Source organism: Quercus robur, chromosome 5 (genome assembly GCF_932294415.1).
Source record: "Quercus robur chromosome 5, dhQueRobu3.1, whole genome shotgun sequence".
NCBI classification, from domain to species: Eukaryota; Viridiplantae; Streptophyta; class Magnoliopsida; order Fagales; family Fagaceae; genus Quercus; species Quercus robur.
Genome location: NC_065538.1, coordinates 46,990,047 through 47,004,544, shown reverse-complemented (window position 1 = coordinate 47,004,544; position 14,498 = coordinate 46,990,047). Strand labels below are relative to the sequence as shown.

At 35.2% G+C, this 14,498-nt stretch overlaps 1 protein-coding gene across 1 annotated transcript; it reads right to left on the bottom strand.

Moving 5' to 3' along the window:
* Positions 1-1,143: 1,143 nt before the first annotated feature.
* Positions 1,144-2,670, bottom strand: LOC126728266 (uncharacterized). The gene is made up of 2 exons (XM_050434119.1): positions 2,190-2,670; positions 1,144-1,478 (listed from the first exon to the last, which is right to left on the bottom strand). Exons 1-2 carry the CDS (start codon positions 2,668-2,670, stop codon positions 1,144-1,146), a joined length of 816 nt encoding a protein of 271 aa, XP_050290076.1.
* Positions 2,671-14,498: the final 11,828 nt, after the last annotated feature.

Below are 14,498 nucleotides of genomic sequence, written 5' to 3'. Positions count from 1 at the left end.
TTTCCTAGCTTGCATTGTGCCTCTCCTCTTGGCTCTCTTGGGGTGCTAAGGTGAGATCTGTGGCGCCCCGATCACAGTAGCTATGGCTCAATCCAATATTTTCTAGCGGGGGTGCCCCTATTAGGTCACGCCCTGGGGGGTTAGTCACAAATGGTCGCCCCCGCTCCCCCTTTTTTCTAGCAAAAAAAAAATTGATGCTTATTTGGATTGTCTTGATTTTTTTTTTTTTTTTTTTTTTTTTTTTTTTTTTTTTTTTGTGTGGTATCTACTTCAACTCCCTAACTCAAAGTCTTGGCACCATCTTGGCCACAAACACAAAAAGAAAAAATATGTACCTAACTGATCTATTGTATTTACCCACAATCTAGGCCTAATTTCCTTAAGCTATGAGAATCATGTTGGGTTGATCACTAAATGTCTAACTAACAAATTCCCACAAATTTAGCAAGTTCTTTATGGACTATTTTCTCGTAAAAGGCAGCATCAAATTTGGATTAGTCAACATATTTCCTGAAATCGATACAAAACCCTTTTTTTTTTTTTTTTTTGAAGCTAAGATGATAGAATTTTATTCAACTGAAAAAGACCGAATTACAAGTATAAGTCAATCTGAACTAGCAAATTGACGTGGGGGAAGCACTAGCTACATGCAGCAGTGCTCCCAAGAAAGCCAATTCCCATGCAAAATATCTTGTGGGCCTATGCTGTCCCTACGACACTTTAAAGTATTTAAAAACTCTAGAACGAATTTAGGCGCTGACCACCCACTAAATGTTAGCTGACATTAACCTTTGGTACTCAGCCAGGAACACAATTGCTCCATCAAATATAATCTGGGGATGAACCTGAACGTGCTCAAAATAAAATATGTTTCTAGCATTCCATATCGCCCAAGCCGTTGTTGCCCACCTTTCCAGCTCTAGCTGGTCCAGTTTTCTCCTCATTTGTTCAAATAGTAGGAAGAAGTCTATGGCTTCATTTCTACACTTTTGCGTTCTTCTGTTGGACAAACTCCACACATTCCTTGGAAAGGCACACTCCTAGAGCACGTGGCTAGCTGTTTCCGGTTTCTGGCAGCAAATTTCACATTTGGCCTCCCCTTTTACTCGTCTCTTGAGTAGGTTCTCTTTAGCCGGTAGACAGTTAGAGCAAGCCCTCCATAAAAAGGTTCGTACCTTTGGGGGCACGTTGAGCCTCCAAATCTTCCTCCAGGTTGGTCCGTGGCTTTGAGCCGAGGAATGCTCCGTGTAATTGGGGTTTCTCAAGCGGACAGCGATACGGTACGCGGTGCGCACTGTGAATTTCTTGGCACTGTTCTCCTTCCACACCAGCACGTCCCTTGAATTTACATTGTTCAACGGCGTTGCCAATATCTCCTTGCATGTCTTTTGTGCAAAAGTAGCCAGCACCTTTCCCCGGTCCCAGTGCCTTGTATCCTCGTCTATGAGTTCGCAGACTCACATATTCAGTGTTGGTTCCTGTAAGAAGATAGGAGCATGGGGCAGCCAGACATGTGTGGCGACTTCAATCGTGCGTCCATTCCCTACCTGCCATCTTGACCCCTCCATGATGATATCCCTTGCCTCCAGTAGTGATATCCATACAAAGGAAGGGTTGGGGCCTAGTTCCGCTTTCAGGAATGAGCTTCGAGGGGAATATGTGCCTTATATACTCTGTAGAAAAGGGAGTGTGTATATTGGATTAACCTCCAGGCCTGCTTTGCAAGCATTGCCAGGTTAAAGGCATTTAGGTCCTGGAACCCCATTCCTCCATTACATTTATGGGAGCACAGTTTAGCCCATCAATCCAGTGGATTTTTTGCTCCTCATGGTCCTGTCCCCAACAGTATTTTGCCAAAAGGGAGTTGATGCCATCACAGATAGATTTAGGTAGCCTGAACACACTCATAGAGTATGTGGGAATGGCTTGAGCTACCGTCTTAATAAGTACCTCACACCCCACCTTGGAAATGAACTTCTCCTTCCATCCCATTACACACTTTGATATTTTCTCCTGGATCTCCTTGAACATATTAACCCTGGATTTGCCGCATGTCATGGGCAAGCCTAGGTAACGTTCACAATCATGCATAACTCTTGCCCCTAGCATCTGTTGGATAGTATGTCTTACATTCTATCTAATATTCTTGCTGAAGAAAAGAGAAGTCTTTTATCTATTTATGGCTTGACCCGATGCAGCTTCATACTTCTTTAAAAGGGTAAGTAGGTTTTGGCACTCTTCCATAGTTGCTCGGCAAAATAGCAAGCTGTCATCTGCAAACAAGAGGTGAGAAATGCACACTCCTTGTTGGTTGGTCATAATGCCTTTTATGTTGTAGTTTGCTTCTGCTTTTCGTAATAGGGCAGACAGCCCCTCCGCACATAGTAAAAACAAGTATGGAGAGAGTGAGTCTCCCTGTTTTATACCCCTTGATGGTTTGATATACCCTTTGGGCTCCCTATTGATCAATATCGAGTAGGAAGCTATACTAACTGTCTCCATGGCCATATGAACCCATCTTGGGTCCAACCCAATCATTAGCATTATCATGCGCAAAAACGTCCACTCCACCCGGTCGTATGCCTTGCTAATATCCAGTTTGATTGTCATTTGCCCCTTCTTTGCCTTTCTTCTATTCCTCATTTTGTATAGTAGCTCATATGCTACCATTGTATTATTTGTGATAAGCCTTCCCGGGACAAAGGCACTCTTTGCATCTAATATAACACTAGGCAACACAATCTTCAACCGGTTAGCTAACACTTTAGATAAGATTCTTGATACACGTTCCCAAGACTGATGGGTCTGTAGTCTGCCATTGTCTTAGGGTCTTGTTTCTTTGGGATAAGCACAATATAAGTATAATTCATCTTATGCAGCATGTGACCAGATTATAATACTGAAATGACAGCTTCACTAACATCATGCCCAACTATATGCCAGTATTTCTGTAAAAGGAAAGGGGACATACCATCAGGGCCAAGAGACTTGGAGGGATGCATTTGGAAAAGTGCTCACCTAACTTCCTCGGGTGTGTATGGCTCAAGCAGGGAATTGTTCATTGTTCGTATGACCACTCTTTCCACTGAGTCTAGAATGGTCTCCATGTTCATTGGGTTGGCCATAGTAAAAAGGCCTTGAAAATATTGTTCAGCTACTGTGGCAATGTGTCTCTCACAAGTACACCATTCCCTATTTTGGTCTTCCACACCATGTTTGTGATTTTTCCTGCACCGCTGACTCGCCCTTTGATGGAAGTACTTGGTGTTCTTGTCTCCTGTTGGTAACCAAATGGACCTCGACCTCTATCTCCAAAAGAGCTCATCCTGGTGGAGGAGTGTATTGATGCTGTTTTTAAGTTCCCTGATCTCCGATACCTTGTTAGGGTCATTCATGGCTGAAAGTTCTTCCAAAGCTGCATGCTTCACCTATAACTCAGATTTTGTGTTGCTAAAGGTATTGCTTCTCCACTCAACCAATGCAAGCCGACACCGTTTAATTGTTTCAAAAAGCTAATACATAGGACTTCCTGGACATGCTCCTGTCTCTCAAGCCTGACGAATGACATTTTCGCATTCAGCATGTGATGCCCATTTCTCCTCAAAACGTCGAGGTATCTTCTTCCTCCTACCCCGTTGGTCTAGGCCTGTGATGTTGATTAGGATTGGTATATGGTCAGAATAAGATGCTTGGAGATGAGACACCTTGACATGAGGGAAAAGCTCTCGCCATTCAGCTGATGTGCATGCCGTATCCAAACGTTCCTGCATGAAAGCATCTCTAGGGCAACCATTGTTCCAATTGTATTGGTTCCCTTGGAACCCCAAGTCAACTAGGCCACAACATAACAAGGTACTCCGAAACTCTTGCATCGGTTGAAGTGACTTCGGATGACTTCCTTGTTTCTCCCCTAAGTGTAGGATCTCATTAAAGTCTCCACAACATAACCACGGGTCTGGAAGCCTAGAGTAAAGGTGTTTCAAAAGCCGCCAAGATTCATGTTTATTTTGCTCCTCTGGCCAGCCATAGAATCTAGTTAGTCTCCGTGTGGGGTCATTACCATTGTGGATAAGAGCATCAATGTGGTGTGGTGAGTATGTTTGGATATGCAAATCCACTTCTTCCTTCCACAGTAATGCTAGTCCATCGCTTCGGCGGACACTCGATACAACAAGCATGCAACGGTATGATAAGTCAGATTATATCTGTCGCATTTCATCCACTGACTGTTTTGTCTCTATTAGAAACAAAATCTTGGGAGCTTTTTCCTTCATAAGATGAGAGAGAACATCGACTGCACGTTGGTTCCCAAGCCCCTGACAGTTCCAACTTAAAATACTCATCAATACAAAACTAGATAGTCCTAACATATAAATAAGAACAAAACACAAGATTGACACTCTTCTAAATATCCAACAACCAAAAAAGTTTCAATTTTTGTTCATGAAGAGATAATAGGGTGGCCACTGACCGATTACAAATTCAAATCATCAATGTATGCATAAATCAGATTTTACCTACCTCACCAATCGACTTATTTCTATAGTCTGAGTCCAAGCATATAAGTAGTAGATCTCCAAAGGTGTTTTGTGTGTGTGAGCCTGGATTGATATGCCTAATTTCCTTTATGATTTGTCTTCCCAAAATCGACCCCAACGAGAGGCGTGTACAAGGCACAATATGTATAGAATGGTTCAGTGTGTGCGTATCACTCCCCCTCTCCAAAAAATAAATAAATAAAAACAAAAACTTAAAATTAAAAATTAAAAAAAATTAAAATAAAAGATAAACCATATCTTGCTCCTCCAACAAGTTGTGACATCATCCGTCAAGCACTTGACCCCAAACTTTAATTTTCGCTCTATCAATACGTTCGATCATGACTGTGTGTGCTTAATATCAATACAATTATGGTTGAGGGTTAAATATATATATATGAGATGGGTTCAAGTTACACCTAGTGTAACTCTACAAAAGTTACACCTTTTATACACCGTAAATTTCAAAGGAATCTAATGGTTAGAAAATCATTATAATCAATGTCATCTTTAAAATTAATTACTTTCCATATTAGCTAACTTAATTAATTTAAGAGAATATTATATTATTTTCTTTTCTACTTTCTTTCTCTTTCCTAATTAATTCATCCTTAACCTTGCACAAGTGCCTATTCTCAACATTCTTAAGTTGCAGGAAATTATTGTGTACTCTCGGAGTACCATAAATGTGTACTCCCTCCTCTCACATAAATGGTGGGTCCCACTAATTAAATTCATGGTAGGACCCACCATTTATGTGAGATGAGGGAGTACGCATTTATGGTACTCCGGGAGTACCTAATAATTTTCCCTTAAGTTGCAGATTTTATTTTTCTTGCACAAGAAAGATAGCCTCCTCTTTTCGTCATTCTTTGTTATTGTTAACTAAAATGTATTAGATGTTTCTAAGAATCTTGTAGTGACCCACCACTAAAATAATCTCTCTCTCTCTCTCTCTCTCTCTCTCTCTCTCTCTCTCTCTCTCTCTCTCTCTCTCTCCTTATCAATGTTTGTCATCTTGGCAAGTTCTAGAAAATTTGGTAAAAATAGTATTCAATTGCTAAGCAACTAGTCGTTACTACATACATCACCAGCCCCGAACAAAAACTTTAATGCTGAAGCTAGAGAAGTTTGGCCCATCTAGAGAATTCGCAGTCAAAATGGTCGATCTAGCTCAACAAAGAAGCCGGGTAGAATTATTATTCCATGACGTTGGACTTGGACAGAAATGTGTTGCATCTATCTTATAATAACAAAGACCATTGAAGTGATGAGTCACTAAAAGATTCTTAGAAGCATCTAATACATTTTAGTTAACAATAACAAAAAATGACGAAAAGAGGAGGCTATCTTTCTTGTGCAAGAAAAACAAAATCTGCAACTTAAGAATGTTGAGAATAGGCACTTGTGCAAGGTTAGGGATGAATTAATTAGGAGAGAGAAAGAAAGTAGAAAAGAAAATAATATAATATTCTCTTAAATTAATTAGGTTAGCTAATATGGAAAACAATTAATTTTAAAGATGACATTGATTATAATGATTTTCTAACCATTAGATTTCTTAGAAATCTACGGCGTATAAAAGGTGTAACTCTTGTGAAGTTATACTAGGTGTAACTTGAACTCATCTCTCTCTCTCTCTCTCTCTTTATATATATATATATATATATATATATATATATATATAGGGTTGGGTTCAAATTACACCTGGTATAACTTTAAGTAATGTTACACTACCTAATAACTTGTTATTAAATTAATATTTTGAAAATCTAACTGTTGAATTACATATTCTATATGTTCTTAACATGCATACCAATTTTCATATCAACCGGATGTTATTTACCATTTGATCCATAAACTTATCTTTTATGCATTATTTTAAAGGCGAAAAGCACATTTTAGTCCCAACATTTTCAGGCTATTCCCATTTTAGTCCCTACATTTTATTTTTACCGTTTTTAGTCATTATCTTGAAAAACACTTCCCGTTTTGGTCCCTGTCGCTACATTAGAAACAGAGAAAGTTGACGTGGCAAACGGCAGGAATAAATAATACTAAATTAATGTCCACGTGGCCTAAATTAATAATAAATTTTTTTTTTTGGCATTAAAAAATGCCACGTCAGCATCTAAATTAAAAAAAAAATTAATTTATTAATTTTAAGTAAATAAAAAAAATTTAAAATAGAATTAAAAACTAAAAATCATATGAATTGAGATCTAAGTGTGTCTTGAACAAAAACACAAACCCAGATCCAAGAACACAAACCCATAAATTAAAAAAATAAAATAAAATAAAACCACAGATTGGCCACAGATCCTCAACAAACCCAAAAAAATACCTGGATCCTCTATGCTTCTCTCTTTCAGATCTGGATCAATAGACCACCCAATCACTACCGATTGGCCATGGGGTTAAAGAGAGAGACAAAGATGATGAGTTAGAGACAGAATGAACTAGACATCAAGATATTGAACTAAGAAGATGAAAGATCTGGGTTTTAATCACAGAGCGAGATCTTGGTTAAATACATATTCATAAATCTCAAAGCCCCCATTTTCTCAAACCCAACAAAATCATCAAAGACCCATAACCATAACAGGCCACACCCAAAATCTGGGATTGTTTTCACTCACTCTCTCTCTAGCAGTTGCGAGTGAGAGAAGTTTTGGTGGGATTTTTTTTTTTTTTTTTTTTGGTTCTGGGTTCAATAGGAGGAGGGATGGTGATGGCGGAGAATGATTAGGAAGCGAGTGGTACCAAGTCGAAGTCGAAGTCTGTGTGGAAGACTCTGGTGGCGGTGGCGATGAATGGCAATGATGCTCCTCCTCCTTCTCCTGTAATGATTGGTGCCTCACTTGATTCTTGGCCAGCTCTTTCCGATGCGGCCGCAGTGGCAGTGGCAAGAGGAGCAGCCTCAAAGCCTTGAGGTAGAGGTTGGAAAGCGAGCCAATGGCGTTGCAACAGGCGGTCGGAGAGTTTCGAGAGGGAAGTTAGGATTTTTGCTTCAACTCCACCATTGCTAGGTGGGTTGATATGGAGGGAGATCTTGTGTTTTGCTTTGTGGCTTTTGGATTGGATTTGGGTTCTTGGCTTCTTGCTGTTGCTATTGATGGGATGACATTTTTGAGAGAAGAGAGAGAGAGGTGTTGTTGGTGTTGTTACATTTGAGATCTAGGTGTTGTTTTTTTGAGTGAGTTTGAGTGAAGGAAAGAAAGTGTGTGTATGTGGTTGTTTTTTTCTTTCTTTGTTCTTAAATCTGGAATTGTGTTCTTGTTGTTCTTGTTCAAGATACACTTAGATCTCAAGGTTTTTTTTTTTTTTTTCTTAAATTTCTAAGTTTGTGTTCTTGGATCCGAGTTTGTGTTCTTGTTGTTCTTGTTCAAGACACACTTTTAGTTTTTAATTATGTTTTTAATTTTTTTTATTTAGTTAAAATTAATAATTTTTTTTTTTAATTTAGATGTTGACGTGGCATTTTTTAATGCCAAAAAACATTTTTTATTATTAATTTAGGCCACGTGGACATTAATTTAGTATTATTTATTCCTACCGTTTGCCACGTCAGCTTTCTCCATTTCTGATGTAACGGTAGGAACCAAAATGGGAAGCGTTTTTCAGGATAGGGACTAAAAGCAGTAAAAATAAAATGTAGGGACTAAAATGGGAATAGCCAGAAAACGTAGGGACTAAAATGTACTTTCCGTCTATTTTAAACTATAAAAACTTGAATTTTAATAATTGATTGATGTCATGGCTATTAATCTTTGATCACCTTGAAATTTTACAAGAATTGAGAATATATAAAGATAATGTAATCTAACAGTAGATTTGTTAATATTCGCATCCAATTAAAAAATATTGAGTGGTGTAACATTGCTTAAAGTTACATTAGGTATAACTATATATATATATATATATATATATATATATATATATATATATATATATATATCATATACTATATAATGAAAGTTTAGCTTAAAAGCGGTGGTTGCGCCAAGTGTTTTCACCAAATTGCATAAAATTTTTTAGAATTTTTTTAAAAATAGATAATTGCATCAATTTTTTCTAAACTACGATTACGCTAAATGGCTTCTCCAAATTACAGCAATATTTTTAATAAAACTAATTTTTTAGATAGAGACAACAATTTATTTGTTCTTATCAATTTATTTAGATAAAATAAAAATAAGTGCTTTAACAAAGCATGCAACATGCTTCTAAATTTCAATTGATAAAGACAACAACTTATTTGTTCTTATCAATTTCTTCAAATAAAGTAACAATAAGCGTTTTAACAAAACATACAACATGCATCTAAGTTTCAGTTGATAGAGAAAATAACTTATTTGTTCTTATCAATTTTGTTAGGTTCTAGATACATAAATAGGTTTATTGGCAAACACGTGAACATAAACTTGTGTAGATATAGATCATAGTGTCTATAGGTATGATTAAACAATGCTCAAGGTGCTGCTAGCTAGTTTGCAAGCACAAGAAATCTATTGATTCATGAACAAAAATTTCATCAGTTTTGACAAATCGAAACTGAAGTTCGACCGATCAAAATGTGTATCTACAAAATCAAAATTTCAGCCCATCAAATGTTTAGGGTTTTAGACCTACTTCACTAAGTATATAAAGGAAACCCTAAGACACGTTTTTAGAGACTTTGGAGCTGCTCTTGAGATCCCAAAGGTTTTGTTCCTTCTCCTAACAAAGTCATTACCAAAAATCAATCTAAATACAATCTAAATCGGTAAATCTGAAGTTGCTACAAACAGGTCATCAAAGGTGCTGAATCTAAACCTTCAAGTGTAATCTTAGAGTTGTAGACTAGAAGGCTACGTTGGAGAAAATCTTCAATGGGATTTTGAAGTGTGTGGATTGAAGGTTCACATTGTAGTAGTTTACTATAAAGAAAATATGTGGGATTTAGAGGTCAATTTGATAACTGAAGCTAGATTTACTATAAATTGATATTCTTGACTATAAATCTCCAACTTATAGTGAAATTGTTACCTCGAGATCAAACCCTCCCAAGTTTTTCCTTTGAAACAAGTTGTTTCATAAGTTTAATTTCATGGGTCATTATATAGTATCTTATTTAATTTTCCGCACTTGCATGATATGTATGTTTGTTTGTTTAACCTAAGGTTTTCATAATAGATCTAATAAATAACTTGGCCTTAAAATTGGTTAAACACTGATTGTCTCAAGAGTATAAATCTAATAAATTTCTTTAAATAAAGTAACAATAAGCGTTTTTTTTTAGAAATAACAATAAGTGTTTTAACAAAATATGCAACATACATCTAAGTTTTATTTATAAAGATAATAATTTATTTTTTTCTTATTAATTTCTTTAAATAAAGTAACGATAAGCGTTTTAACAAAACATGCAACATGCATATAAGTTTCAGAAATCTAAATCCTATTCCAACTAAAAATCTATTATCAAAATTTCTAAACTTATATATATTCACTAATGGTCTTTCCAAAGAATCTCTCTTGCACTCCACATTTAAAAAAAAAAAAAAAAAAAAAAAATTATTTATTGTTTTTTTAGTTGCAATTTAAGCATATGTATTTGAATTGGGGGAATATACATATTGTATAAATTCATAAGAGTTGATAAATTTATATGATACTCTCTCTCTCTCACTGGCGGAAGAGGGACCAGTGCCATGGCCCCTTGACTTTTCTTGGAAAAAAAAATCTAATAAAACATTCCCTTACGCCATTGCCATTGTCTCCACACTGCAAAGTTACAACACTTTGCCTCCACAATGCCTCTTTCTCTCTCTCTCTTTCTCTATGTGTAACAATATTTTTTCCTAATAAACAATATTTTGGATAAAAATAATGTTTTAGATAGATATAATAACTTATTTATTCTCATCAATATTTTTAGATAAAATAGTAATAAGTGTTTTAACAAAACATGCAACATACATCTAACTTTCAGTTGCTAAAAACGAAAACCTATTTGCTCTTATCAATTTCTTTAAGTAAAATAATAATAAGTGTTTTAGCAACACATGCAACATGCATCTAAGTTTCAGTTGATAGAAACAACAACTCATTTGCTCTTATCAATTTCTTTTGATAAAGTAACAATAATTGTTTTAAAAAAAACATGCAAGATGCATCTAAGTTTCAGTTGATAAAGACAACTTATTTATTCTTATCAATTTCTTTAAATAAAGTAACAATAAGTATTTTAACAAAACATGCAACATGCATCTAAGTTTCAGAAATTTAAATCATACTCCAACTAAAAATCTATTATCAAAATTTTAAAACTTATATATATTCATCAATTGTCTTTCTATTGAATCTCTCTTGCACCCCACGTTTTTTTTTTTTTTTTTTCTCAAGTTGCAACTTCTGCATATGTATTTGTATTGGAAGGATATACATGTTGTATAGATTCATAGGAGTTGATAAATTTATATGACTCTCTCTCTCTCTCTCTCTCTCTCTCTCTCTTTGTGGAACAACTTTATTTCCTAATAAACAACTATACTCATTAATTATTAAATTAATTTTTTACTAATTATTTGGATATATTTTCTCACATTAAGAAATAAAACTAACAATATATAGTTTAGTTTACTATTAAAACTTCATCATTTAAATTTTAACAAATTTAAATTCTAGTCAAACTAAAAGTTTAATTTACTAATTAAAACTTCATCATTTAAATTTTAAAAAATTTAAATTCTAGTCAAACTAAAAGTTTATTCTAAATTTTTTTTAACTTCCTTCCCTAGAAATAAAAATAAAAATAAATAAATTATAAACTGAAATCCAAAATCCCACGTAACACCCCCACATTCTTTTTCCCAAGGACGGGCCTAGTAGGAGGCCCAGGCCCCCCTTGTCCCTATGTGAAAAAATAAAATAGTAGGTATAAGCCCAAAAATTATCTTAAAATTAAGAGTGATTTACTTACCGGCCCCCCTAGAATTTTGGAAAAAAATAACTTCAGACCTCGAATAGTTTCACACTTTGTGTGGGTCCTTTTTTTTTTTTTTTTTTTTTTTTTTACAGTACCCAGGCCCAAGTAGAAACAAGGATCCTGAGTCCTTTACTTGTTGTTTGGTGGACTGGGCTTGGTTCATCACAGCTAAATGGGGCTGATTACAAACCAAGTTGTGTGCAAGTCATATAAAGCTCCTCAAGGCAAAAATGTGAATCCTCCTAAGCAATAAAATACCATTATAAGTGTTTTATTATCATAAAATGACCCTTTACTCTTACGAAACAAGTAAAATAATTATTCATAATATTCACACTAAAAAAGAGATTAAAATAGAATATTTAAGGCTTATCTTTTATTGTGTAAACATTTAAAAGAGTTCCTTCACTTGGTACCCCGGACGTACTGTCGTGGTACCCCGGACATATTAGGCCTGTAATCCCAGAATGTTGATTCTTTGAACTATATGATCTTTCTCCATACTTATTATGCAATGGAGTTTTGTCCTTTCCCTTTACCTCTATAGGTCCTGCACAAGAACACACTATACAATACACATATCTTCAAATAATTGTTAGTTTCTTGGATTAGGATATACATTTTAATACATATACATATATGTAAATGAATTTCATGAGAATGAGTTAGCCACGAGGATCTTGGCCCCAATTCTCACAGACTTAGTGCTTTTGCACAAGACTTGTGGGATTTGGAACTCAAGTCCAAGTGGCTTTGCTTGGGCATTGCCTTTCAAGATAGTTAGGTGAGAAGGATTTTTGTGGGAGAGAGTGAAATTTGATGTGTGCATGTTTTGGCATATGTTTCTTTGGAGGCTAAGTGGTATTTTGAATGATCTCAAGGATATGGGACAAATTCCTCTCCCATGGCTCTCTTCTCTCCCTTGTTGGGCTCTTAAAGCTCTAAAAATCTATCTTTTGAACCTTTGAACTCTCCCTCTGAATCCCCTTTTTCTCCCCCCCCCCCCCTTTTCTGCTATGCCTTAGTGTTCCTTTTATAGTGGACATGGTCTGGTACCCTAAGCGAGGACGTCCCTGGTCTATTGGGTAAAACCATGTCCTCTAGAACTTGAAAATGTGCATTGGGCAAAGGTTTAGCTTATTTAGGCAATTATAACTCAAAAGGGGCATTTGTGTTTAGTTATAAATGAAATATTTCTTCTTGGAAAGTCAAATGAGTGGGTGGGCTGCTCAATGTACTTGATCACAGTTTTAGTTGAATATGACAATTGAGAGGAAATTGTGGAGAGGTGTTATGCACATGGGGGAACTGAGTTTTCCATTGGTTCATGCATTCCAAGCAAGTATATGAATCAACGGAAACCTTCGGGATCCTTCTTTCATTAGAAATCACTCCCTTATCAACCAAACTACTTCTCCCTTACTATCCACTCGGGATCCCACGGGCTTGGACTATGGGTTACAAAGAAAATACCTATTTTGCTGGATTTTTAATGGCTTTTTTACTAGAAATCTAAACATACATCTTGGTTTTCCCATGTGTTAGCCAAGGTCCTCTTCTCAAGGCTTCAAAAGGACACATCAAGGTCCTAGGGCCTTGATGCTCTTCTTGTTGCATATCCTCTAACCGAGATCCTTGTTGCGTGTCCTCTTGCCTGACCAAGATCCTTGTTGTATGTCCTCTGGCCTAATCAGGATCCTCTTCTTTTTTCTTTATTATTATTATTATTTCTTTCTTTTTTTCCTTCTTTTTGGGACTTTGGGCCTTCATGGTCCTTCTTAACTTCATGAATCGGGTCTTTTATTAAGGCCTATGGTCTTTCCTTACCTTTCATGGAATGAGCTTTCTTGTGAAATTTTGGTTCTCAACACATTTTCAACCCAAAGAGAAAATTTTGATATAAAGAACCCAGAATCAAAAATTAAAATTTGGCCATTCATTGAGTTGTTGACCCATAGATCCTCCAAAATAAGCAACAAAATAATTTTAATAAATTCAAACAATCACAAAAGGATAAATAGAAAAATAAACCCAAATCTTTTCTACTTAGGACTCTTAAATCAAGAGATTCAAGACTCCTCCTAAAAAAAAAAAAAAAAAAAAAACTCATCTTTATATATATATAAATCAAACAAACAATCCCATCCTTCTCCCATTGCCGCTTGCTGCAAAGAGCTCCATCAAGTTGAAGATTTGACCAGCCAACCAGGGACGATTGGCACAAATCTAACCTCCAAGCCCTCTACAACTCCACTGCTGTATTTATCTCTCTTTGAATCCCTCTCTCTATTTGTATATTCAAATGTGTTCACTTTAAGTTTAAGACTCAGCTGCTCTTTGTTTTAGTAAAGTGATGGAAAACTGTAGTAACTCATAAAATAGTAATATGAAATAGGATGGTTAATTATATTATTATTTTATTGATTGATATTTTTCTTTGACAAATATAGGTTGATATGTTGATACATGTAGTTCAATCAAGCAAAATAAGATCACTGTGTAGTACTGTAGAGGACTAGTAGCTATATTGTTAACTTGTGAGTGATCATCAATTTGCTTTATATTCAATGTAATTTTTATGTCTACATTGCAATTTCAATGTAAACTTACATGACAGACATACAAAAAGTAATAAATATTGTACATATTTGTAAAGAAATGGTAAATATTGTATATTTTTTACAAATGTATACAATATTTGCCACTTTTTTTTTTTTTTGGAATACAATATAAATTTACATTATATGTACAATATAAAAAGAAGAATTTTCCTATATTTTAAATTAATAATAGTGTATCTATAATAATAGTATTTGCTTGAGCAATTAAATTAAGCCATTCACTCATTCTTATAGACTTGTTTATTAATTTTGTAGAATAAAGTATTTTTTTTGTCATGATTTTTTTTTTTAAGTTAAAAATTTTTATTATCTTTGGCTTGGCCTCCTATAAAATATTTTTTGACTTTGCCACTGACTATATGGATGCTT

Coding starts and splice junctions, on each gene's coding strand:
- LOC126728266 (XM_050434119.1), bottom strand. CDS start 2,670: ATGGTAGCATATGAGCTACTATACAAAATGAGGAATAGAAGAAAGGCA. Junction 1,479..2,189: donor GAAGTATGAAGCTGCATCGG/GTCAAGCCATAA, acceptor ATCTTCTTACAG/GAACCAACACTGAATATGTG.